At 39.0% G+C, this 22,848-nt stretch overlaps 1 protein-coding gene across 1 annotated transcript; it reads left to right on the top strand.

The window, feature by feature from the left end:
- Positions 1–37: 37 nt before the first annotated feature.
- Positions 38–22,456, top strand: fkbp1b (FKBP prolyl isomerase 1B). The gene is made up of 4 exons (XM_079572867.1): positions 38–458; positions 2,850–2,897; positions 18,550–18,662; positions 21,641–22,456. Exons 1-4 carry the CDS (start codon positions 422–424, stop codon positions 21,767–21,769), a joined length of 327 nt encoding a protein of 108 aa, XP_079428993.1. The 5' UTR covers positions 38–421; the 3' UTR covers positions 21,770–22,456.
- Positions 22,457–22,848: the final 392 nt, after the last annotated feature.

Raw genomic sequence — 22,848 nt, 5'->3', positions numbered from 1 at the left:
GTAGTCAAAACCCGGGAGAGCTGCGTGGTGCGACCGCGTGATGGCGCTGCGTAAAAGCCCTTAGCGTGACTAAAACACGTCTGAAGTCTGATTATATGTTGTAAATGCAATAAAATGAAACACCAGTGTTGGGGAATTGTGACGTACACGTTGAATTAAAGGGGATTTCGAGGTCGATGAGAGATTTTTTTCCGCCGAGGCGCTGCTTACGCACAGTGTGTCTCTCTCTCGACGTAGCCTCCGTGTGGAAATATCTCGTCTGCTGGAATTGTGTGCGCTACGGCTGTCGAGTGCTTGTTGCTGAATGCATGCTATCCACCGATACACCCCCGATCTGTAGCCGCTAATCGGGTAACATTAGCTCTCTAGACGTCTCTTTAGCTTGCATGTGCGAGTGCTAATAGCGGGGAGCAGCACAAGAATGGGTGTGGAAGTCGAAACAATATCTCCGGGTGATGGTAAGTTGATTTATTCGCTTGTGTGTGCGCTGATGCGGGGCTTGCTGTAGCTAACGTGGGGGCTTCTCGCCGGAAAAAAACACACTCACACACACTAGTCGCCTTAAAAGTAGCCCAATTATTGAAACTATTCCGTATAAAGGCTACAGCCGCCCCGTCTGCAGACACCAGTAGCATTATTATGATGCGTAAGACTGCGTAATTACAACATTTTCCGTGTTTGTCATTACCGCTGTACCTCTCACTCTAAGCTATTTATTATCTCTTTCCTGTAAACGCCTTGACCCCCTTCAAAAAGATCATTTCCAAAAGTTGACCAAACAAACGTACAATGTAAGCGGTTTGGCAAATGCACCGAGATTTCTTGTAGCTACTATTCGTGCCAAGGAAGAAGATGCTAGTGTGTGTGGAACAAGGCGTTTTCTGGACTTTCGCGTATGTACAGTGTAATTGTGGACATTTGATACCCTTTTAGCTTGTAAAAATAAGCTGCAGGGTAAAGTTTCAATATGCGAGGGAGAGAAGGACCCCTGAGAGGACCTCGAGCTGCTTTTAGTCCGTCTGTGTGCGCTGTATAGGCCACACAAGGAAACCCAGCCGAGGACATCACCACCACAATTTTAAGCCCAGTTATTGTTAATATGGAGGATTAGTCCAGGGCAGACACCATCTGACCAGGGCCCTTGTGAACAGGATTTGTAGAAAAACTGATCACTTAGAAACATAAAGTAGTCCTTGTGTTGTCTGGGTTAAGGTTTGGTCCAGGTTTAGTCTTGGTTTACTTTCTTGTTCCATTAGTGCTGGTTGGAGTCTTTTAGCCCTAGTTTATAAGTGATTAAGACTTTAGCCAATCCTGGTTTGGTCCTGTGTGTATTCTAGATATAGCCTTAGTCCAGTCCTGGTTAAGTCTTGGCTCAGTCGAGGTTCATATTCAATCCTGTTGATTTTTATACTCTTTTTATACCATTGTTTTCATATTGGGTCATGCACATAAAATGAACTATTCCTGCTTTAGTCCTGGTTCAGGCCCTGCTTTAGACTTGACTTAATCTGACTCAGACCTAGTGTAGTGCCTGGTTTTAGTCCTGGTTCTCGAGCTTGCGATATGCGATATGGGTGTGCAATATTGCAATAATATTATTGCAATATTTTATTTTAATATAAACCATTTCAAAGCTGTATATTCCATTCAATTTAAACACAAAAATGGTGTTTAAACAAGACTTAAATAAACACTGAATAATATTCACTTTTGTCACGATCCGATATATCACGATACTCAGGGGCCGATCCAATACGTATTGCGATACGGTAAATAATTATGATAAGGGATATGTTTACCTTAAAATGTGTAAAAAGGCGCGTGTCCAAGTTTATAAACCAAATGCCATTTAACATTTACTGAAGTGTTCAGATTGAAAAGTGCATAATGCATAATATAACAAAGTGCCGTAACTGTGCTGTAACAAAGGAGTGTATGATAAAAAAAAATCCTCCAAACACAAGTATTAAAAGTATTGCGATACTTGATAAAGTATTGATACTTGGTATTGCAGCACAAAGTGTTGCAATCCAAGTACGATCCGATATTTTGTCCCAACCCTACTAAATAATAGGGCTGGGACGATCCACTTTTGTCACGATCCGATACATATCACGATACCCAGGGGCCAATCCGATACGTATTGCGATATAGTAAGTAATTATAATAAGTGATATGTTTACCTTAAAATGTGTAAAAAATCATGTGTCCAAAGTTTTTAAAACATAATAATAATTTTAAAACATGCCTCCAAACACAAGTATTAAAAGTATTGCGATACGTGATAAAGTACCGATATTGTAGCACAAAGTATCGTGATCCAAGTCCAATCCGATATTTTGTTCCAGCCCTACTAAGTAAGGAGCAAAACAAGGCCAAAATGGAACTAAATTTGGAAAGTTAGAACTAAAACGGAACTTCTGGACATTATTATTCCATAAATTGTTTTGTTTTAGGCTGAGTTTTACACAAATTTCGATCTTTGTCAGATGGAAAACTCTAGGGATTTTGCGATTTATTGTGGATTCTTGCAATACAGACACTAATATCATGATACAATATCTTTCGCGATATATTGTGCCACCCTTCCTGGATCAGTTTGTTACTTATTTAGTTTATTAACTTTGGACACATGACTTTTTACACATTTTAAGGTAAACATGTTACTTATAATTACTTACTGTATCACAATACATATCGGATCGGCTCCTGAGTATCGCGATACATATCGGATCATGATAAAAGTAGATCCCAGCCATAGTGGATATGTCCTTGTTGTGTCCTGGTTTAAAATCTCACTGAGGTATTTACAAAAAAAACTAACCATGTTTTTTCTCTCTGTCTTACAGGGAGAACATTTCCAAAGAAGGGCCAGACATGTGTGGTACATTACATAGGTAAATAACTCATCATAACAGTGACTTTCCAAACTATGCTTTTACCACCGCTCCTCTAACGGTATACACCTGTGTCTCGAGGCGGTTATTAAAAGTACAGCTGACTGTCGCGTCGCCACACCCAAACAACATTCACACGCTTAAGCTTTTAACACAAAGACCTCATGAGCCTCGCTGTCATTTTCCCATAAGCACACAGACTACACAAACTTCCCCCTTTTTTTTCTCCCCCCTCCGTGTTTGTCAGCGTGACCAATTTTGAGACGTTTTGGGAAATAAATTTGGGTTGTTTGGTGCCTCGGGGTTAGGAGTCCAGACAACTAGGTCAGACAGAATGTAAACAAAAGCTCGCTCAGATATCATCGCGCTGTCGGAGAATGATTGGCTTATTACAGGGTTATAAAAAAGTATTGTGTCACACCGCGCCGGGCGGCTTGGTTACATATTTGTGTGTCTGCGTCTTATCGTGTTTTTATTGTCAGGTGTTGGGCTGCGGCCAAGTCATGCTTGTTTTTTGGTCCGTGTGATATTTCCACAATACAAGTTCTGTCCTTTTTTATTAACAGTTGCATCACACAAGAGCGAAATACATGCAACATCTCATTCATAATGTGGCTCTGACCAAATTGTGTTGGCCTATATTAGCCTAATGTCATAGATACTGAATGCTTTAAAGGGATATTTCAGGGTTTTTGACATAGGGCCTAATTTCACAGAGTGTTACTGTGCTAATTTCTGGAGATATTTTTTTTGCAATTCATGCAGTTCTTCTGTTTGGAGAGTTACGTGGTGCTAGGCTAATGCAAGGCTAGCGCATTTCTACGATGTCAGCTAGCCTGCCTTAAAAACAGTCTGACACACCCCACAGTGCACCTGAGGCAAATCACTTATAACGCCAGACTAACCATATATATGTCTGTGTCGATGGGGTCAGACTGTTTGTAATGCAGGCTAGCTGATACCGTAGAAATGCGCTAGCCTTGCACAAGCCTAGCACCACTAAACTCTTCAAACTTCTTCAAACTGTATGAATTACAAAAATAATATCTCCAGAAATCAGCAACGCTCTGGATAACTAGGAAATGAGGCCCTATGTCAAAAATCCTGAAATATCCCTTTAACACGCTGTTTATAATCTGAATAAGTGTGTGTGTATGCAGGCAGAAAGAACCTCTCTTTAATGCACAATTCTGAGCGATTTAATTGCAATTAAACAAACATAGTCTTTATATTGTTGGCAAAGAAAGTCAACAACACCCACATTTAGTCCTCCGCACCCCGAATAAATCTGTTTGTTATAACGTGATACTAACAATATAAAGACATGACCTGCTACGACAATGAACCTGTACTTAACTGTACTGTTAGCTTTATAGCCGAAACAATAGAACACAATTTAGTAGGGCTGGGACGGTACACTTTTGTCACGATCCGATACGTATCGCGATACTCGGGCCGATCCAATACGTATTGCGACATAGTAAGTAATTGTGATAAGTGATATGTTTACCTTAAAATGGGTTTACTGACGTGTTAAGATTGAAAAGTGCATTAACACAAAAAGTAACAAAGTGCTGTGTAACTGTTACTGTAAAACAAAGGAGTGTGTGATAAAAAAAAAAAGCCTCCAAACACAAGTATTGAAAATATTGCGATACGTGATAAAGTATCGATACTTGGTATTGCAGCACAAAGTATTGCGATCTGAGTCCAATCCGATATTTTGTAGCCCTACAATTTAGCACCTTATATTCTTTCCGGTGTGAAAAATAAAACCTGTGAGCCGCGTCGTTACCATGAGCCACTCCTCAAACCTGACTCATAACTTCGCTGGGAGGAGGAAATGTCGTATCGCATATTATTATCGCGATATAATTTTTTGATATAGAAAGAAAGAATGAGCAAATCATTCTTTCTTTCTATATCAAAAAAAACTTTCTGCTGAGACTGCTGCCCCCGCGACCCGGCCCCGGATAAAGCGGAAGAAAATGGATGGATGGATGGATGGATGGAAAGAAAGAATTATCACTGAATTTATCTTCCCAATAGGCTTAAGGCTGGGATTTTGTCCATTGTCAATTATATCATCAAATATATTGTTATCGTGATATTTCTTTTTTTATATCGTGATGGATTTTAGGCCATATTGCCCTGCCCTAATGAACGTAGCTTGATCTGTTGTCTAAATCTTAAACTTTGTACTTTGAAAGCTAGGTGACTGTCCAAGGTGTTTTCCAGTCTGATGATTGACTTTTTGTGCCTTATTGTGACCATTTTCCCTCTACGGCTTCACTGCTTTTGATTTAACACTATTTTATCAATAAGCAGTGCACAACCCCAGTATCTTGTTTGTCGATCGATAGGAAAGCTGTGATATTGTAATGTAGGGACTAGGGAGACTTTTAGAAGGTTTGAAGATAGATTTTGTCATTGTAAGTTTTGTATTTCCAATTACATTGAGGATGCATGATTGAAATTGAGACATATCAGTGAGGAATGATATGAAGTGCTAATGCAGGAATTACATGCATTTCAGGACATGTTCGTAGAAGTCTAAATACGGGGTTAGCAGCCTCCGCGATTTGCTAATTGCGACGATTAAAATTGCAATTTCGATTGGATTACTATTCATCGTGCGGCCTGAAGCTATCTCCGTCATGCACAGTGTCGTCATTGCACTTTCACCTCCCACCCACACGCTCTTTCTGACCTTTTGCTAACTCACTTTCGAAGCTTCTGAAAGCCTTCATCATGTTGTGTTTACAATGTTTTCAAAAGTTCAATGCACATCTCTGCTATATGGAGGGAAGTGTATTTCAGTCTGCTAGCAAAAGCACAGGGTAGCATCTAACAAAAGCTAATGGTGTCGTTTGACTTGAAAGGGTCAAACTTGCAACGGGGTGAAAAGTCCATAGGTTTCACCCAGACTATTTTTAAGCCACACTCCGCTGGTCAGTGACTCAACCATTATGCAGAGTACAAACTGTGAATTAAATGTAAAATTAAGCAATGGCTGACAACAGTAGTAAGTTGAAATTTGTTCTGTGGAGGGCAGGGAGGAACTCTTATTTGTACAGCGCTATTTATCTGACACTTGCTTTTCAATTCACTCCATGCTTATGTTTTCAAAAAGCTCCTTTATATGGTTTATGATTAGAATCAGGCGTAATTGTGAAGGCTACCAACTAAATAAGGATGTGCATCTATCTATCTCTTAATCTATTTATATGTATGTCCTTATAGTTTTAAAGTTTTTGTAGTTTACTATTCATCTACAGTTTTATGTTGTTTTTATATATCGCACTGAAGAAAATTCTAAATCTATCTTTCCTTTCCTTCTTTCTTCCTTCCTTCCTTCCTTCCTTCTTTCCTTTCTTTCTTTCTTTCTTTCTTTCTTTCTTTCTTCCTTCTTTCCTTCCCTTCTTCCCTTCTTTCTTTCTTTCTTTCTTTCTTTCTTACTTTCTTTCCTTCCTTCATTCATTCCCTTATTCCTTTCTTTCCTTCCTTCCTTCCTTCCTTCCTTCCTTCATTCATTCATTCATTCATTCATTCATTCCCTTCTTTCCTTCCTTCATTCCCTTCTTTCTTTCTTTCTTTCTTTCTTCTTTCTTCCTTCCTTCCTTCCTTCCTTCCTTCCTTCCTTCCTTCCTTCATTCATTCATTCATTCATTCATTCATTCCCTTCTTCCCTTCTTTCTTTCTTTCTTTCTTTCTTTCTTTCTTTCTTTCTTTCTTTCTTTCTTTCTTACTTTCTTTCCTTCCTTCATTCATTCCCTTATTCCTTTCTTTCCTTCCTTCCTTCCTTCCTTCCTTCCTTCCTTCCTTCCTTCCTTCCTTCATTCATTCATTCATTCCCTTCTTTCCTTCCTTCATTCCCTTCTTTCTTTCTTTCTTTCTTTCTTTCTTTCTTCTTTCTTCCTTCCTTCCTTCCTTCCTTCCTTCATTCATTCATTCATTCATTCATTCCCTTCTTCCCTTCTTTCTTTCTTTCTTACTTTCTTTCCTTATTTTTTCTTTCCTTCCTTGTTTCCTTCCTTCATTCATTCCCTTCTTTTCTTCCTTCCTTCCTTCCTTCCTTCCTTCCTTCCTTCTTTCCTTCATTCATTCATTCATTCATTCCCTTCCTTCCTTCCTTCCTTCCTTCAAATTGAATTTACAATGACCTAATGATAAATGCTGCAGTTCGGTAACATGTTCTCTGTAAACACACATTCTGTTTAAACCTCCACAGCCATGTTCATAACCGCAGTTTGCAGTTTATATTTCGGTCTCAGTTGCGTTTGAAAACTCGCATTTAGATATTTTTGCTCAATCTTACAGCTACACCCAGACATGCCAGTGTGGAGATAGTACAAGATTGCATTGTGTGTGTGTGTGTGTCTGTGGAGATAACATCAGCTGTGCAGCGCCCATACTACCCCGTCTGACGTCACAGCTAAATGCAGTGGCCTTCCCTTTACCATGTTTGTGATCCCATCCCAACGTGAATCCTGAAACCCGACGGCGCTGCTCGGTGCGTCACACAGAAATAGATAGGGCTGTATGTCAGGAGATGCCGTAGTCGCCTTACAAGGGAGAATGCCGCGTTCAAAATCTACCAAATGACTGCGATACCGGCGGTCTAGACTAGGGCTGTGCAGCGTTGGGAAAATATGCAGTGGCAAATCTTGCTGACGTGTATTGCGATTAGACTTGCAGTTCAAGTTCAGGCGCATTAGCATTTAAAGAGATAGTCTGTGAGTTTAAAGGTTTTACAAATGTAGTAGGATGCGTATAATTGAGTAAGGATCGTAAGGAATATATTTATATTTTTTCCCCTAAAGTCCCTCCCTTTGCTGATCTCAGGCGCTATTTAGATACCCTCGGTGCCATCACTTTGACCAATGAGATGGGTTTTCCTGTCAGGGCCAATCAAAAGCAATCGTTTTGCAATCTTACAGACTGTCACTTTAAGGAAATGTGGACAGCTTAAGTAATACAAGTAGCATTTTAGAACATGTTTGTAGAGGTGTTAACTAGATGAGGTTTAGTTCTTATGACATATTGCCAAATTATTATCAGACTATCCATATCGCAAGAAGCCACAACAATGCTGTATACCTGAATCAGAGGTCTTCCATCTGACTGAGATTTACAATTTTTGCGCACAGTATAAAAGAAAAATGAATGATAGTTTAAACTGGGTAAAAAAAACAAAACTTTGATTTTCTTATTAAATAAACTCGACTCGATTCATCTTTATTATTTTTTTTACAAATTCAAAACATTTAAAACAAAATAACTAATATATCTAAAATATATATTCTTATTGTTTTTAGTTAAAGCAGTACTAAGTAGCTTGTTTACCTTATTAAATCGTTTTCGTAGTCCCTCTGGGGGTAATACAAGTATTAATGGGATGATATGCGGGTCTTTCATCTCCCCCTGGTGTCTCTGGCCAGAAAACCACACTTGCAACTTTGCTGACTACGGGTCGGAGACCCCAATACACAGTAACGGAATCACAAAGAAGAAGCTAACAGGCTAACGGGCAAAGCTAACTGCGAGCTAGCGCCACTTTAAACAGTATTTACAGCCAAATTTGAGTAACAAAACTTATCTCCATTGTGTAATTGGATGTTCAATGTCCCTTTCTCCTTTTGTCTTTTCTGTCAGTGAAGTATTTACTCTCACAGACAGTTAATGAGTAAATAACCGTAGCATGCTAAGACACCTACAGTGGCCTCTAGGGGCGTGAGCTAGTTAGTACTGCTTTAAGCTGGGCGAAAAAGAAAAAAAAATCCATGATTTTGATTCAACATTCTTTTTAAACACATTTAAAACATTTAAAACAAAATAACTGCAGACTGTAAATATATTTAAAATATATATTATTGTTTTTAGTTAAAATGCATCAACAAACCTCGAAAAATGTCAAAGGCAATCACTTTCAAAACTGAAAAGTCATGGTGCAGAAAAAAAAACACTTTACCCCTGTATTCTTATTTTTTTTTGCCGAAAAATAGGAAAGTGGCTCACATTTTTTGTTCAAATTATAATGGAATGTACTGTGTTGTAATCGTTTGATAAAATGTCGTGTTAATATCAAATGATAGAGCTCCACTAGAATCAGATTCATTTTTGTGGTTTTAGAGGAAATATTTAACCTTGACAATTTCAGTCTTTAAAGTTGTTAATTGCAACCTTTACATTTATATTTTGCAGCTCGAGTGTCATTGCTTCATCGTCTAAGACCTCCAATATGCTGTTTATTTTCTTTGCACCTAATTACATGTTCCACTCGGACACTTGAGATACCTACATTTTTGCACTGTGTTAGTTAGGACTGGTTTGTATCCATTGCAGACAGCTGTGAAACGCACCAACGGGTATAAGTTTGCCGTCTACGCGCAAATCGCATCTCGTTTTATCCGCACTTGGGCCGTAGGGGTGGAGTTGAGGGGGTGGGGGGGCTCGTTGTCGCACGCTGGCAGCTTTCCTAGACGGGGGCGAGACAGGATACAGTAAAGGGGAGCAAAAATAACCCCACCCTGCCTGCCTGCTGCTCCACAAGCGTTTTGCAGATCTAGCCAGACTAAGCTGAGCAGTCTAGCACGCGAAAGCCTCTCCAGAGAAGAGAGCGCAGGAGCCTGGCATAGGAAGCCACACCAGCAAATGCTTTATTTTTGCGGAGAGACCCCACCCATGCTTAGCCCTGCGCTCCGTGATAACAAACCAGTGATACAAGCGGCATTTAGGGGCTGTTTTGATTGTGGATGCATTCCTTGGACAACTGGTCGTCCATGTCTGCAATGCCTTAATCATGCCTCATGCGGCAAGTTACAGTATGTAAAGCCACGAAGGCGTGTCCATTGCAATCAAATAAAGTGCACCAACACAAACATATCTATATGACAAGGAAGGCAGGACCATAGGTAGTATAATATCTACTCAAGTAAGAGTAAAGTTACTTATGTTAACCTCTTATCTCCCACCTGAACCGAACACATTTTCTCCCGTTTGTCTTCTTCTAAAAGCTGCTTGAAAATATGCACCAAAATAATGATGAAAATGAGACAAAAAAGCAGCAAAAACATGACAAAAATACAACAAACAACACTTCTTAACTTTTAAATGAGGTGTACTATAGGTCCATGGGTTGTGAACTCTCCAGTTGAGAAGCTTTTAGATTTGGGTAAAGCTGAACATGCAGAATATGTGCTTAAGGCAGGGTTAAGAGGTTAATAGTGGTCATTCAAGTAAAGAAATATTTGGTGTACATTAGATACTGAGTAACTATTATAGTATAAAAGTCAGACTTTTGTGTAATAGCAATGTAATCTGACAAACAAAACATAAAATAATGTGAGATTTGTGGTGTATATCATTATCGCTAAGAGTCTTGATACTACTATATAACATTGCTGCTTAAAGTGATAATCTGGAAGTCTAAATGTTTTCAAAATCGACCACCTGGTCTTGCATTTTGATGTAAAGCGAGGAATAATATATATTAATTTTGTGAAGTCCCTCATCCCCGTATCTCAGCAACTAATCAGAGTCTAGTATCCTCCCGCATTGACCAATGAGACGAGCTTTTCCTGTAAACCAGCATGTCGGGTCCAATCAGGAGGGCGGGGGAAGAGCTTGATTGTTTACTTTTGAAAATTCTGTTCCTGCTTTCCTTATTTTACAAACTGAGAGGGGCTTTCTGGTTAAAGAGGGGAGGAATTTGATTGTTTCAACTTTGACTCCATCTCACCTCACTTTGCAAACCTACAGACTATCACTTTAAGTAGAAGTATTGTGAGGTAATAATGACTTCAATTTCCATGTAGACAATCCTCCTCTGGGCACCATTTCTTCCCCTGTGATATATTAGCAAAATACAGAGATTTTTGTAACTACATTGCTTACTAGATGCCGTCTGACTTAAGAAATGTCATGCTGTATAGATTTATTGGACTTTGCTTTACTATACTTACTCATACCTGCTTTGAAAAGAGCATCCACCGTTATTATATTACCTAAAGAAAATCGCTTCTGTCTCGAGTTTCTATGGATATGGTTATGTCCTGATTAAACCTAATGGGATCCAAGTGAACAAAGCGGCTATTATGCTTAACACAATCGCGCCTCATGTTTTAATGTTACTTCAGGTCATGTTACAGGAAATGCAATGAATGGAACATGGTTGGTGTTTCTTATGGAAGATACAGTAAAAGGATGACATGTCTCTTCAGGAAAAGTACGTCATTGTTTAGGCCTGAAAGATTTGTGTGTGTGTGTGTCAACAGATTTCTGTTTGTGAATTGTATATGCTGTGACTTTTTTACAAATAGAGTTGGAGATGGGAAAGCATCGCAGCAAACTACATACTAGAGATGGGATTTATGGCTGTTTCAAAAATACTGGCTCCTTTCTAATTCCAGACTTTATGACCCATACTACTAATCGCTAAGAAGTACCCAAACGTACAGTGCTCCTTTTTTGCTAATGAAAAGCAGCTTCAAGTACTCAAATAAATGTGGCCATTAAATTGTAGTGTAAAAGCTTTCACTGATTCCACAAAAATTTAATGGAAACCCCCCTGGTTCTTTTTGCAATCAAGAAATAGAGCAGACTCGGTCGGGAATGTCGCATCTAAGAACCTCTAAGCACTTCCATGTGAAAGGAACCCTGACTTATAAAATGGACTGATTGATCTGCCATTTAAATGCACAAGAAACCATAGTCCTGTTTTGGAAATGTACAAATGAACCACAAATGATTTCTAAATTCTAGGGCTGCACAATATATCGCAAAAAATATCGTATCGTGATCGCAAGAAGCCACAATATATCACTAAAGTCTTCATCGGACTGAGAGCGACACATTGTTTTGCAAACTCAGCCACACACAAACAATACATTAAACTTATAGATGTGTAAAAGTTCAGTGTTAGTTAAACATTTACTAACTTGATATATATCGTGTTGAAATAATAGCGTTATCGCAATATCGCATATCGCAAGTTACTTCAATATTGTCCAGCCCTACTAAATACTATCATTATAAGGAATGTGCCTGTTTTTACTCAGTTCTTGAATTCTTGCTGCCTCATTAATATGCATGACGTCTTTCATGAATGGACGTGATGCTGTAAAAAGTGTTGATATCGTATCGTATCACAAAATATCGCGATTTATAGCAGAAGCGATATATTGTTTCACCGCTAGTCACATCCCTACAGCATTCAAGAGCAATCTACCATTGTTTCAGCCTTTGTTTTTAGATGATTTTTTTACATAACGTAAGGCAACTATTGATAATCTAAATTAGAGATGCACTGATCCAGCTTTTTTGCTACCGATACCGAGTTTTGAGTATCTGCCGATACCCGATATTTACCGATACCACTTTCTTAAAAGTGGCTTTCTCTGAGTGAAACATTGAATTGACTCTTTTCTCCATTTTAAGATCAATAAAGTCATGTTTTATTGTGATGATATTACGGATCAATTATATCTATTGAGAAACTACTGGATAAAAATTTAACAAGGATCACTGGACTTTTCTACACTAAATATCTTTGGGTAAATGACAGACTTTTGGTTACACTAATACATAAACAACTCATCTGATCTTTACAAATATGTCAGATCAGCTATTTCTTAAATTAAAATACAAACACTTTGCGTCATCAATGGTCGATTTTATTTTATTAGGCTACATTAGGTAGTTTCTGACCTGGCGTTGATTATTTTTCGTTAGCATTAGCATGCTCCTGATAGATTTAGCATACTGATGCTAACCGCTGCATTTTGCGTGGCGATCAAAATGCGTTTGCGAAGGTTGAAACTAACTCAGTTATTGGATTCTCCTGGTTCATGGCTTCCCAATGATATGCAGCATGCCCATATTCACTTATATTTAGATGATAAAAGTTGTGTTTTAAAGGCGTTGACAGCCAAAACTGGTATCGGATATTTGTAGCCGATACCCGATAATGTATTTTTTCCAGTATCTGCTCTGATATCCGATATCAGTGTTGGATTGGTGCATCCCTAATCTTAATATATAGCCTCAGTATAATTATCCTGTGTTTTTATATAGAACAAGCTGAATTTAAACCTAATAATACTGTATCACTGTCCTAAGTCTAGCATTATTTTCCATCCCTCGCAACCTACACACGCAACACCTACAATGTTTCATCGATGCAAGCTTCTGTAACTTGACCCGCTCGTGAACATCAATATAGAGGCGCTGTATGTTTGGAATTATAAAAGGAACTAGCGCAATGCTTACCAAGTTGCTAACCCTGTAGTTTAGACCTAATGCGCGCTCATAGGGTACTCTTTATTAGTGTCACTTATTATTTCAACTATTTCTTCCTGTTTTCAAGCCGTGAAGGTCGGAGTTAGTTGAGTATTGACAGTTTGTTACTGCCAAAGAACAGTTTCTAGCTCCCACAACACCTCCGGCACATCCTGATATTGTGATGTTTTTCACGTGAATCACCGGTAATTGTTTTGCACTGTTTCGTCGGACGGTGAAATGAAGCAGGGCAAACCGCCATGAAAAGAGATTGCGCCGAGATTGCGAGTAGATTTGCAATTTCTGTTTCAAAAGACCCATGCTGATTCCGCCTGTTTTTGCCCCCGCCCCAGGTGTTTTCTGGCTTAGTAGTCGTGCGTGAACTTGGTGGCTCCGTGCCTGGAACAATCCCAAGCCCACAGATATCTAGCCCAGTGTGATACTTAGAAGCTGGAGATGATGGCCCTTCTAAGTTTAGGGTGGAGTGAAAGTGGAGAAGTGGGCCTTGCTGCACCGGACACCGTCTGTAAAGCCAACTATACGTGCAAGTTTAAATGCTAGATATTCACACTTGTTGAATTATGGCACAGAAAGACAAACCAGAGAGAAGGATACTGAAATCGTGTGAACAAACTATGAAGACTGAAATATAAATCGTGAAACTGCTGCAAGAAACACATGCATTTCATTACATGTTAGAAAAGCTCAGCTTAGGGTTTATCCTTAGAGCCCTTTAGACATGAGATATTTTGTTATTCGCATAATAAGAGAGCATATTTTACAAAGAACTCAGCCTTTGCTAATTGCAGCCTATCAAATTGATTTAGATTCAGTTAATCTTTCAGGCCTTACTGCAGTCTGCAACTTTTCCTGGCAAGCTTTAGCACAAGCTTGAACTGCATATTTGCTTACGGCTGGGTACTGTTAAACAATACCAGTATGGTACTGAAAAAACAGGTTTAGGTACTGAAAAGTAGAGTAAAAGTCTGTAGAGACCAAGTTTTGACGCCTGTTGGTCAAGGGGCAGCATTAAAGGGAGTGACTTGGTTGTTTCAGCTCAAATAAATGATACTAATTGAAAAGAAATAGTCTTTTATGGAATAAATGAACATTGTTGTTCTATTTTCTGGTTCTAGAATCTAAATGACAAATATTTTATTTATTTATTTAAAGCCACACCACGTAGAATTTTACCCATTAAATAAAATTGAAATACAAGCATTTATTTTAAGACAGATACTTTCATCATAGAAAAATATCTCATAAATGTACAAACAAACATTAATGAGGCTGTAAACTTTACTGGGAGTGGGTACGTCTCCAGCTCGTCTCCATGGAGATGTGACTAAAGTAAGCAGTATTTGAGATTTAAACAGGTTAGTTTCTCATCCAAATCCATTCTTTTATTACACACTGCAGTAACAGCATTTTCTATGTCATTAGGAGCATGTTTTGTTTTGCCTACAACAGTATAGTCAAAAATGTTACGCAGTGTACCTTTAACCTGAGTCATCAAGGTCCACATGTAAATATGCCAGAGTTAGCCACAATGGCAAATTTTCAGACAGTAAAGGCCACAGAAGAACAAGCACAATAGACACGAACAAAAGACAGCAGACATGAAATGGTTAGTAAAATTAAGACAGGAAATTAACACACAATAACGACAAGCAGACATTATAAGCAAGGCGACACAGACAGATAAAATAAATCAAATAAGAGATATTGGTAAAAAAAAAAAAAAAAAAACTACATGTTTACACTGTGACTGTGTGGTTTGATGGAACTACGACGAAGAAGCTAACAGGCTAACGGGCAAAGCTAACTGCAGGCTAGCACCCCTGTAGCAGTATTTACAGCCAAGTTACAGCCAAGTTTGAAAAAAAAAAGATCTCCATTGTGTAATTGAATGTACAATATCCCTCTATCCCTTTGTCTTGTCTGTCAGTGTAGTATTTACTCTCACGTGTAAAAAAAAACGCAACGTGCTACGACACCTGCAATGGTGCTTATGGCCTCTAGGGGCATAAACAAAGTAAACAAGTGGCATTAAAAATATCAATTTGCTACATGTTGACTTCTTTTTCTCATAGTTTTCTGCTGAGACTATGGGATGCGTAGCCAACGTCAGGCCTAGGGGCAAAATGTGGCCCTCCAGCATAGAACCTCTGACTCCCAAGATGATAGAGAAATAAATTACTCTAAAAATGCTGAAAAGTACCCAAACCCCCGTTAGGCCACATAAGACGTCCAGCACTGGGATTTGAAGAAAGTGGTGTTTACTTGGGAGGTTTATCCCACAAGGAAAGAAATCGTCCCACCACAAAACAAACTGGCTTTCCTCTGGATTATGGGGTTGCCGTTTGTTTGGTGACAGCTCAGTCGCCATTAGTAAGCACAGTAACTACTTGAAATCTAGTCATATCTCGGAAGCTAAGCAGGGATGGGCCTGGTTTGTCCCCGGATGGGAAGGGAGGCCACGAGGAAACCCCAGGCGTCTGTGTGAGTCAGTGGTGGGCAGAGATGCATGCTTCTGTCATTGTACCCCAAAGACCAGCTGTGGCTAGATACACATAACTTGGAGTGAATGAAAAATTGTCCATTACGGGGTGTTTTGGGTGACTCATTTGAAAAGCCCTTTATTTACACTTCCCTTCCCGATCTTATGTTTATGATAAGATTATCTGTAAATGCTTTGTGTGTCCCGTCAGCAAAGTCCGCGACTCATCTTTAGCCATTGTTCCTAGCACAATCCTCCTTCCTTCTTTTGCGCTGTGACTAAGTTCACATTATGAGCGTGACTTGGATTACTGCAGGGTCCGAGTTGAGAGCATGTAAAAATAACTAATGAACAAAGTGGTGTTTTTTTTTGCGGAGTGCCAGGGCCCCGCTGTTGTTATCACGCTTGAATTGTTGGTGACTGTGAAGGAGCACATTCCTGCACTTTCTTCCCCCGGTGGTCCAGATATGGGCGAGCTCTGGCCTAGTTCACTAAAAATAATTACTCCTAAACCAGGCCAGGTTACTATTTTAGCATTTGCGAAGACAGACCAGAGACCAGAGTTGTGCTAAACTTGTGGAACAATGACTTTCTTGCTACTAAAATTCTTGCAGCCCTAATTTTGACCAATGAGGATTGTTGTTGTCTAAACTTGCCTCTTCAAAACATCCACCCCTGTACCGCCTTCAGAGAAGTGATATAGAGAGGCTGGTTTTGATAAATGTGTTTTGTGTCTGGTAGTGTCCGGCTGTATCGATTTAGCGTTCTCCGTGAACACATTTCGATGCTGTTGTGGAAAAATGAACTTGCCTGAGTTCATTTGCTCCCGGACGTGTTGAAAGAGCAAACTGGGAGCTAAATCTGTAATATTGCAAATGCACTACTTCGAAAAAATCGCAATCGTGCAGTTTACCAAAAAAAAACATTCAGCTATGAACAGGAAAAACCACTGAAACCCATCCGTGGCTCTTGAAAATGTAATCGTATTACAGAAAAGGAACCGGACTCCCCAGATGTTTCCTCCCTGTGTCCGTTTCAAGGACGCAGCTTTTAGATTTAAAGCAGCGCTGCACATGTGAATCTGGCTTTGAGACAGCCGTAAATTAACTTCCTTCTATCTCGCAAAGGAAAAACTCGACAAAGACACTGGCCCCTCCCTCGCTCCTGTTCTGGATAAGTGAGTTAATAGACTAAAGGCAGAGAAGGGCTGTGCAGTTAAGATTGTTGTTATTTTTGTGGAACTGACTGATGGTGATAATCAATAAGTTATGTTTTTCTTAGCTCAAAGAAAGTGCTGTTATGAGAGGGAAATTACATAACTTTGAGGTACATTTGGTGATATTGGAAAATGTTTAGTACTTTTATATATCGGTTTAGGGCTGGGCAATATGCCGAAAATATATAATCGCAATTTTTTTTACTCAGTTTGGACGATTACGATTTGAATCAATTTGATATTGTATGAAGAAAACTGCTTAGAGTCCTGCTCATTAATATTTCATAATGTAGCTACATTTAGGCCCATAAAGAAGACATAACCCTTTATTTAAAAATGGTTATTTCTGTTTTAGATATTCCTTGTCTCTCAAAAGTAAAACTTCTTAATAAGCCATGGAGTTTTCAAGTGTTATAATTTTATTGTCTTCATGCCTCTGCTGTGATTGACAACCGTCTCCATGGAGACTCAAAGGAAAGGGGCGGAGTTAAATGGTCGGCTCAGAGCAGAGTGAGAGAAAGGCACCGGAGCAGACCGGAGGAAAGTGGGAAAGAAAACTCCACCGTGTCCTCTTAAAACACAACACGCAGCCTTTGTGAAGCAGCAGATCGTCAGAAAGTTGCTGCTTCTCCGCTGGAGTCATTTCACTACAAAGCGTCTATAACGCGGCTAAATCTGCCGCACGTTGGGGGGATGTGGAGCGGCGGACTCGATTTCACGATTTAGCCATTTTCCATATCGTCTGTTTTTAAAAGCATGAATTAATTGAATTAATTTGATTTATCGCCCAGCCCTATATCAGTTGTTGGGGTTTTGTATGGATTTTCTTTGTCTCGTGTCTCTTTGTTTCTTTGTTGTGAATCGCTTTACCCAAATCTAAAAGCTCCCTGCCTTTAGAGCTTCCAACCTAACGCCTCATTTGAAAGCTTAAACCTACAAAACTGATGAAGTTTTGGTTGTTGTTTTTTGTGTGTGTTTTGGTCACGTTTTCATCACAATCGTGGCTTTCCTGTTGATTTTTTTGTTCCCTTTTTATCACCCTTTAGTTGTTGCTTTTTTTATTGTGCTTATTGTGCTTGGTAAGGCAGGGGTTAACGGTTAAGGCATTAATCTGCAGTTTTGTTTGAAATTGTACTCAATTTATCAAAGGTTGCCTCTTTCTGTCCATTTCTCTTATAGATCTATAGATTTTCTTTTACATTTGTAGCTTTAAATGTGTATGTACCTCATAATGCCCCTTATACTGTGCTGCTCTGTCAGTGTATCTGTCTGTCTGCTGTTTCTTTGTCTCCCCTTTTTTCTAGTTTATTTTGCAGAATTCACAAATGTGCAAGTTTGTTCTATCCGCTTCAAACACTAAACACTGCACTATTTCTCACTCGTCTGTACAGCACACACTCCCAAGAATTTGCCCGAACCGTTCCCTTTGTTCATTTGATAACTGAGCTTAATCCAAGGTTCAGATAAAGTGTCTAGACTGTCGTAATCCTTTGACTAATCTACGGGGGATTAATTTTTAACTACTCACAGCGGCCGCTACACAAAACCACGCTGCTAATCTTTTTAAATGTGACTTTTTTTGTTTTTTACATGTCTAAACGGAATATCTAAATTATACATGAATAAAACCAAGCTAATTCTTGTTCTCTCTTTGACAGGTTCGCTGCAGAATGGAAAAAAGTTTGACTCTTCTCGAGATAGGGACAAACCATTTCAATTCAAGCTCGGGAAGTCGGAGGTCATCAAAGGCTGGGAGGAAGGTGTAGCACAGGTGAAGAAGAGGATAAAAATGTGACCTTTGTATTATTAAATGAGATAGACCAAAGGATTTTAGTTGTTTTTAGGTCACATAGAAATAATGCATTGCAGATGGAGGGTTAACAAACTTCACACATGTTATACTCTGTGATTTTTGTGTTTTAAATGGTGTAAATCTGCTTTTAACTTGGGACAAACAGTGTGACATGGTTTGACAAATAAAAAATCTTGAATCTTGAATCAGCGGCTGTATGAGTGGTCAGCATGGCACCTTTACCTTCAATCACAGTGGTCTCTATGACGCTCCAGGATCAATTGTTTGGAAGCTTTTCACTGCTGACGGAGCCTCTCACCAGGAAACCCACAAAACAACTGATTCTGGAGCGTTTGTTGTGACCACCGTGATCGAAAGTAAAGGCGCCATGCTGACCACTCATGCAGCTGCTGGGTCACTACAAGGTCAAATACGCACAAATGTCAACGTTGGCCATTTTATACTCACTACTGCCACCTCAGGGGTTCGGGTCCGAATTGCCATCATGCACAAGCTTAAAGGGATATTTTAGGATTTTTGACATAGGGCCTCATTTCCTAGTTATCCAGAGTGTTGCTGATTTCTGGAGATATTTTTTTGTGTAATTCATGCAGTTCTTATATTTGAAGAGCTTAGTGGCGCTAGGCTAGTGCATTTCTATGGTATCAGCTAGCCTGCATTAAAAACAGTCTGACCCGCTCCACAGTGCACCTGAGGCAAATCACTTATAACGCCAGACTAACCATATAAATGTTTGTGTCGGACAAATTATTCTATGGACACAGTGTATCCATAGAATAATTTTTTGAATATAACTGACCTTGTATCACATGAATTACCGCATTTTGAGGGACTATTTTCTAGCAGATCACTCCGCCACTGCGTAGCTTACAACCACGAAGCTGATGCTGCTCAAATATAAATGCAAAACAGTTATAATGATTCTATTAACACAGATATTTATATTGTTAGTCTGGCGTTATAAGTGATTTGCCTCAGGTGCACTGTGGAGTGGGTCACACTGTTTTTAATACAGGCTAGCTGATACCATAGAAATGCACTAGCCTAGTGCCACTAAGCTCTTCAAATATAAGAACTGCATGAATTTAAGAAAAAAATATCTCCAGAAATCAACAACACTCTGGATAACTAGGAAATGAGGTCCTATGTCAAAAATCCTCAAAAACCCTTAATATAGAAGGTGCAGTTACACGTTTGACCTGAGGTGGCAGTTGTGAGTATAAAATGGCCAACATGAATCTAGCCCCTTTAAGGCTTTAAAAGTAATTAAAGGTGCACTTTGTATCTTTTTATTTTAAAAAAACAAGTTGATGTTGGTGCGTTGGAGCAATTGGAGCAGTTTGAACGGGCGGGCCTAACGCGCACATATTGTCAGTGAAATAAATTATCAATTAGCGGACGTGACGACAGCCGTAGTCCAATTCACAAAATATAAACTCACGCAGAGAACGTGGAGACAAAATCCTCAACTATTTCATCCATGATTACTTTGGCTAATGTAAATGTTAATGGCACTAACAACATAGTGGTGCAGCGAGTGACGTAACCTTGTCATTTCTCTGTGACGGTCGTGATTGGTTCGGCCTTAGCCGCCAATCAGCAACTTGTTTACCGTGTATGGCCAGACCCACCTTCCTTCATGCAGAAAAGAAGTGGGTGTGGTGACCCCTAAGATGCTCCATGATCAGTTGTTTTTTAGGATTTCTGGTAGGTTTTCTCTGTTGAACGGTTTCCATGTTTACGCATATATTTCATTATACTATAAATCCTAAAAAAAACTTGAAATAAAATTAATCCTGTAGCGGTATAGGAGCCACCAAGATGGAATTTAAAGGCACTATGCTAATCACCAATACAGGCGCTGGGTCACTGAAAGGTCAAATACACATTAATATAAAGTTTTTTGAATAGTGCACCTTTAAAAAGCATTCCATCTGATTCAAATTGACATTAAATCAAAATTTCTTAGAAAATATGTTTTTCCTTAGAAACAGAACCCATTCAACCCATTTTTACTGCACACATTAGTCATTAAACTATGGTATTTAGGCACTAATGGCATTAAAAAGCATTCCGTTTGAGAAACCCAATGCCAAACTAACACGAGAATCACGTGCATTTCAGAACATGTTTGTCGAGGTCTTAAGAAAAAGTTCGGCAAATTTGATGCATTATTATGTGTTTGAGAAAACGCAATGGTGTTTGATTGGATTGATAAAAGATAGGCAGGAGTCTGGACGTCTTATGCACGGGAACTTTATTTGACTCGGAGATATGAACTCAAGACGTTGCGCTGCCAGTCTGACCATTCAAGCCTGGCTATGCTTCCACCTGAAGAGGGATAAATACCCTGTTGTGCGTCATAATGATATGCAAGCCAAAACATGGCATGTCTAACGTTTGTATTAAATAGACACTTTCACATAGTTTAATATATATATAGGAGCAACGTGTCTGTTTTTTGTAAAGCACAAAGAAAAGTTGAGACAAGTGAGTCAGGGTCAAAGTGCTCCAGCAGCGTACCCTGACTCAATTGTCACTGTACGCTGACACATAATGAGCTAATGAGAAATATTCCCCTTTGAAGTGTAGCACTTCCTACTCTGTATAAGATAGCAACATGTTCCCTTTGTAACACACACACTTCACCTCAGAGCAGCACGGCCGTGACTGCAGTGCATTACTTGCTGACACTTCTCATTCAATAAATGTACCAAAGCTGAGTACTTGTCTCACTGCCTTTCCTTTCAGGTATTTCACGGTAAGAGTGGAGCGGGACCTTAACATGAGGACTATTATGTTGTTTGCCACAGTGATGTAGATTGTAAAAGACTGAACCTTTGTGATTCGCTAATTAACACCATTCAAATAGTGGATTCAGATCGTGATCATGCAGTTTTTTTGTATGATGACTTATATTGCATTTTGTGTTTCAGATGAGCCTGGGCCAGAGGGCTAAACTCACCTGCACACCAGACATGGCCTATGGACCTCTTGGTCACCCTGGAGTCATCCCCCCCAACGCCACACTTATATTTGATATAGAATTACTCAAACTGGAGTAAAAAAAGAAAAAAAAGAGAAAGAAAGAAAATTTAAAAAAAAGTCATCCTTGAAGTTTTAAATGTCAAGCCAGGCTGCATTTGCCACAGGGAGACCAATTACCAGCTGTTGCCTCCCACAATTTGTGTTATTATCGTTTCATTTCTACTTTTTCAGTTCAGTATTTTAAAAGTATCTACGTATGCTGCTTAGTTGCCACACCTCATGTATGCATACTGCAAGAAATTTACATCCTGCTTTTTCCAGACACATCATGCATCATCTTTGTTGTTTTGCGTAAAATGATGCCTTTTTTTTTTTTTGAGTTCTTTCATCTGTAATTTTTTTTTTTGTTAATAAAAATCTATTAAACACCTGATTAAACCACACTAGCCTACTTTGCAATCAAAATATATACTGCCTTACAGCGTAATCAAACAGAGGAATGAGATGGGTGGAGTTTGAAAGTACAATTGCTAATTCTTAATATTCTACCTGGGCATTACCACTGTCTGCATTGCCACTTTGATAAAATAGGTAAAAGGTTAGTCCTGCTGAATGCTCTGAATGACGTTGCTATGTTTAGTAGTATGTTTTATATCCCTCATAACATTTACTGCAAATGTACCCTATTCAAGCCAATAATACTGTACATAACACTATGAGAGCCATTACAGCTGAACTTATCGACCAAGTCTTGAATAAAATGGCATGTACTGTGTTGAGACAGACTGCTCTTGTCTTTCTTGTTATGTAAAGATTAATAGATTACAACGCTGCCCCCTGGTGTCCAATTTAATAAATGCATTTTTAAGCTAGGGGATGTAAATCTAAGCAATTTGGGGGATTTTATGAGCTGTCCGGATATTATGAATACGAATTAAACCGTGGCCGTAACAAAGTAATGGAGAAAACACTAAATTAATAAATCGTCAGTTACTCTTAAACAAAAAAATCAAGGCTGAAATACCGTATAGAAATAATGGAAATACCGTAAAAATATTTAAATATGTTAATGCATGTCTAAAAAAAAATGCATGAAAAGTGACAAAATTAATCGTAGAGGTTTATTATTAATTTTTATTTTATTTTATTTCTAGTA

This window comes from Gobius niger (assembly GCF_951799975.1).
Source record: "Gobius niger genome assembly, chromosome: 15".
NCBI classification, from domain to species: Eukaryota; Metazoa; Chordata; class Actinopteri; order Gobiiformes; family Gobiidae; genus Gobius; species Gobius niger.
Note: the sequence above shows the minus strand (reverse complement) of the source record. Positions and strands in the feature narration are given on the sequence as shown.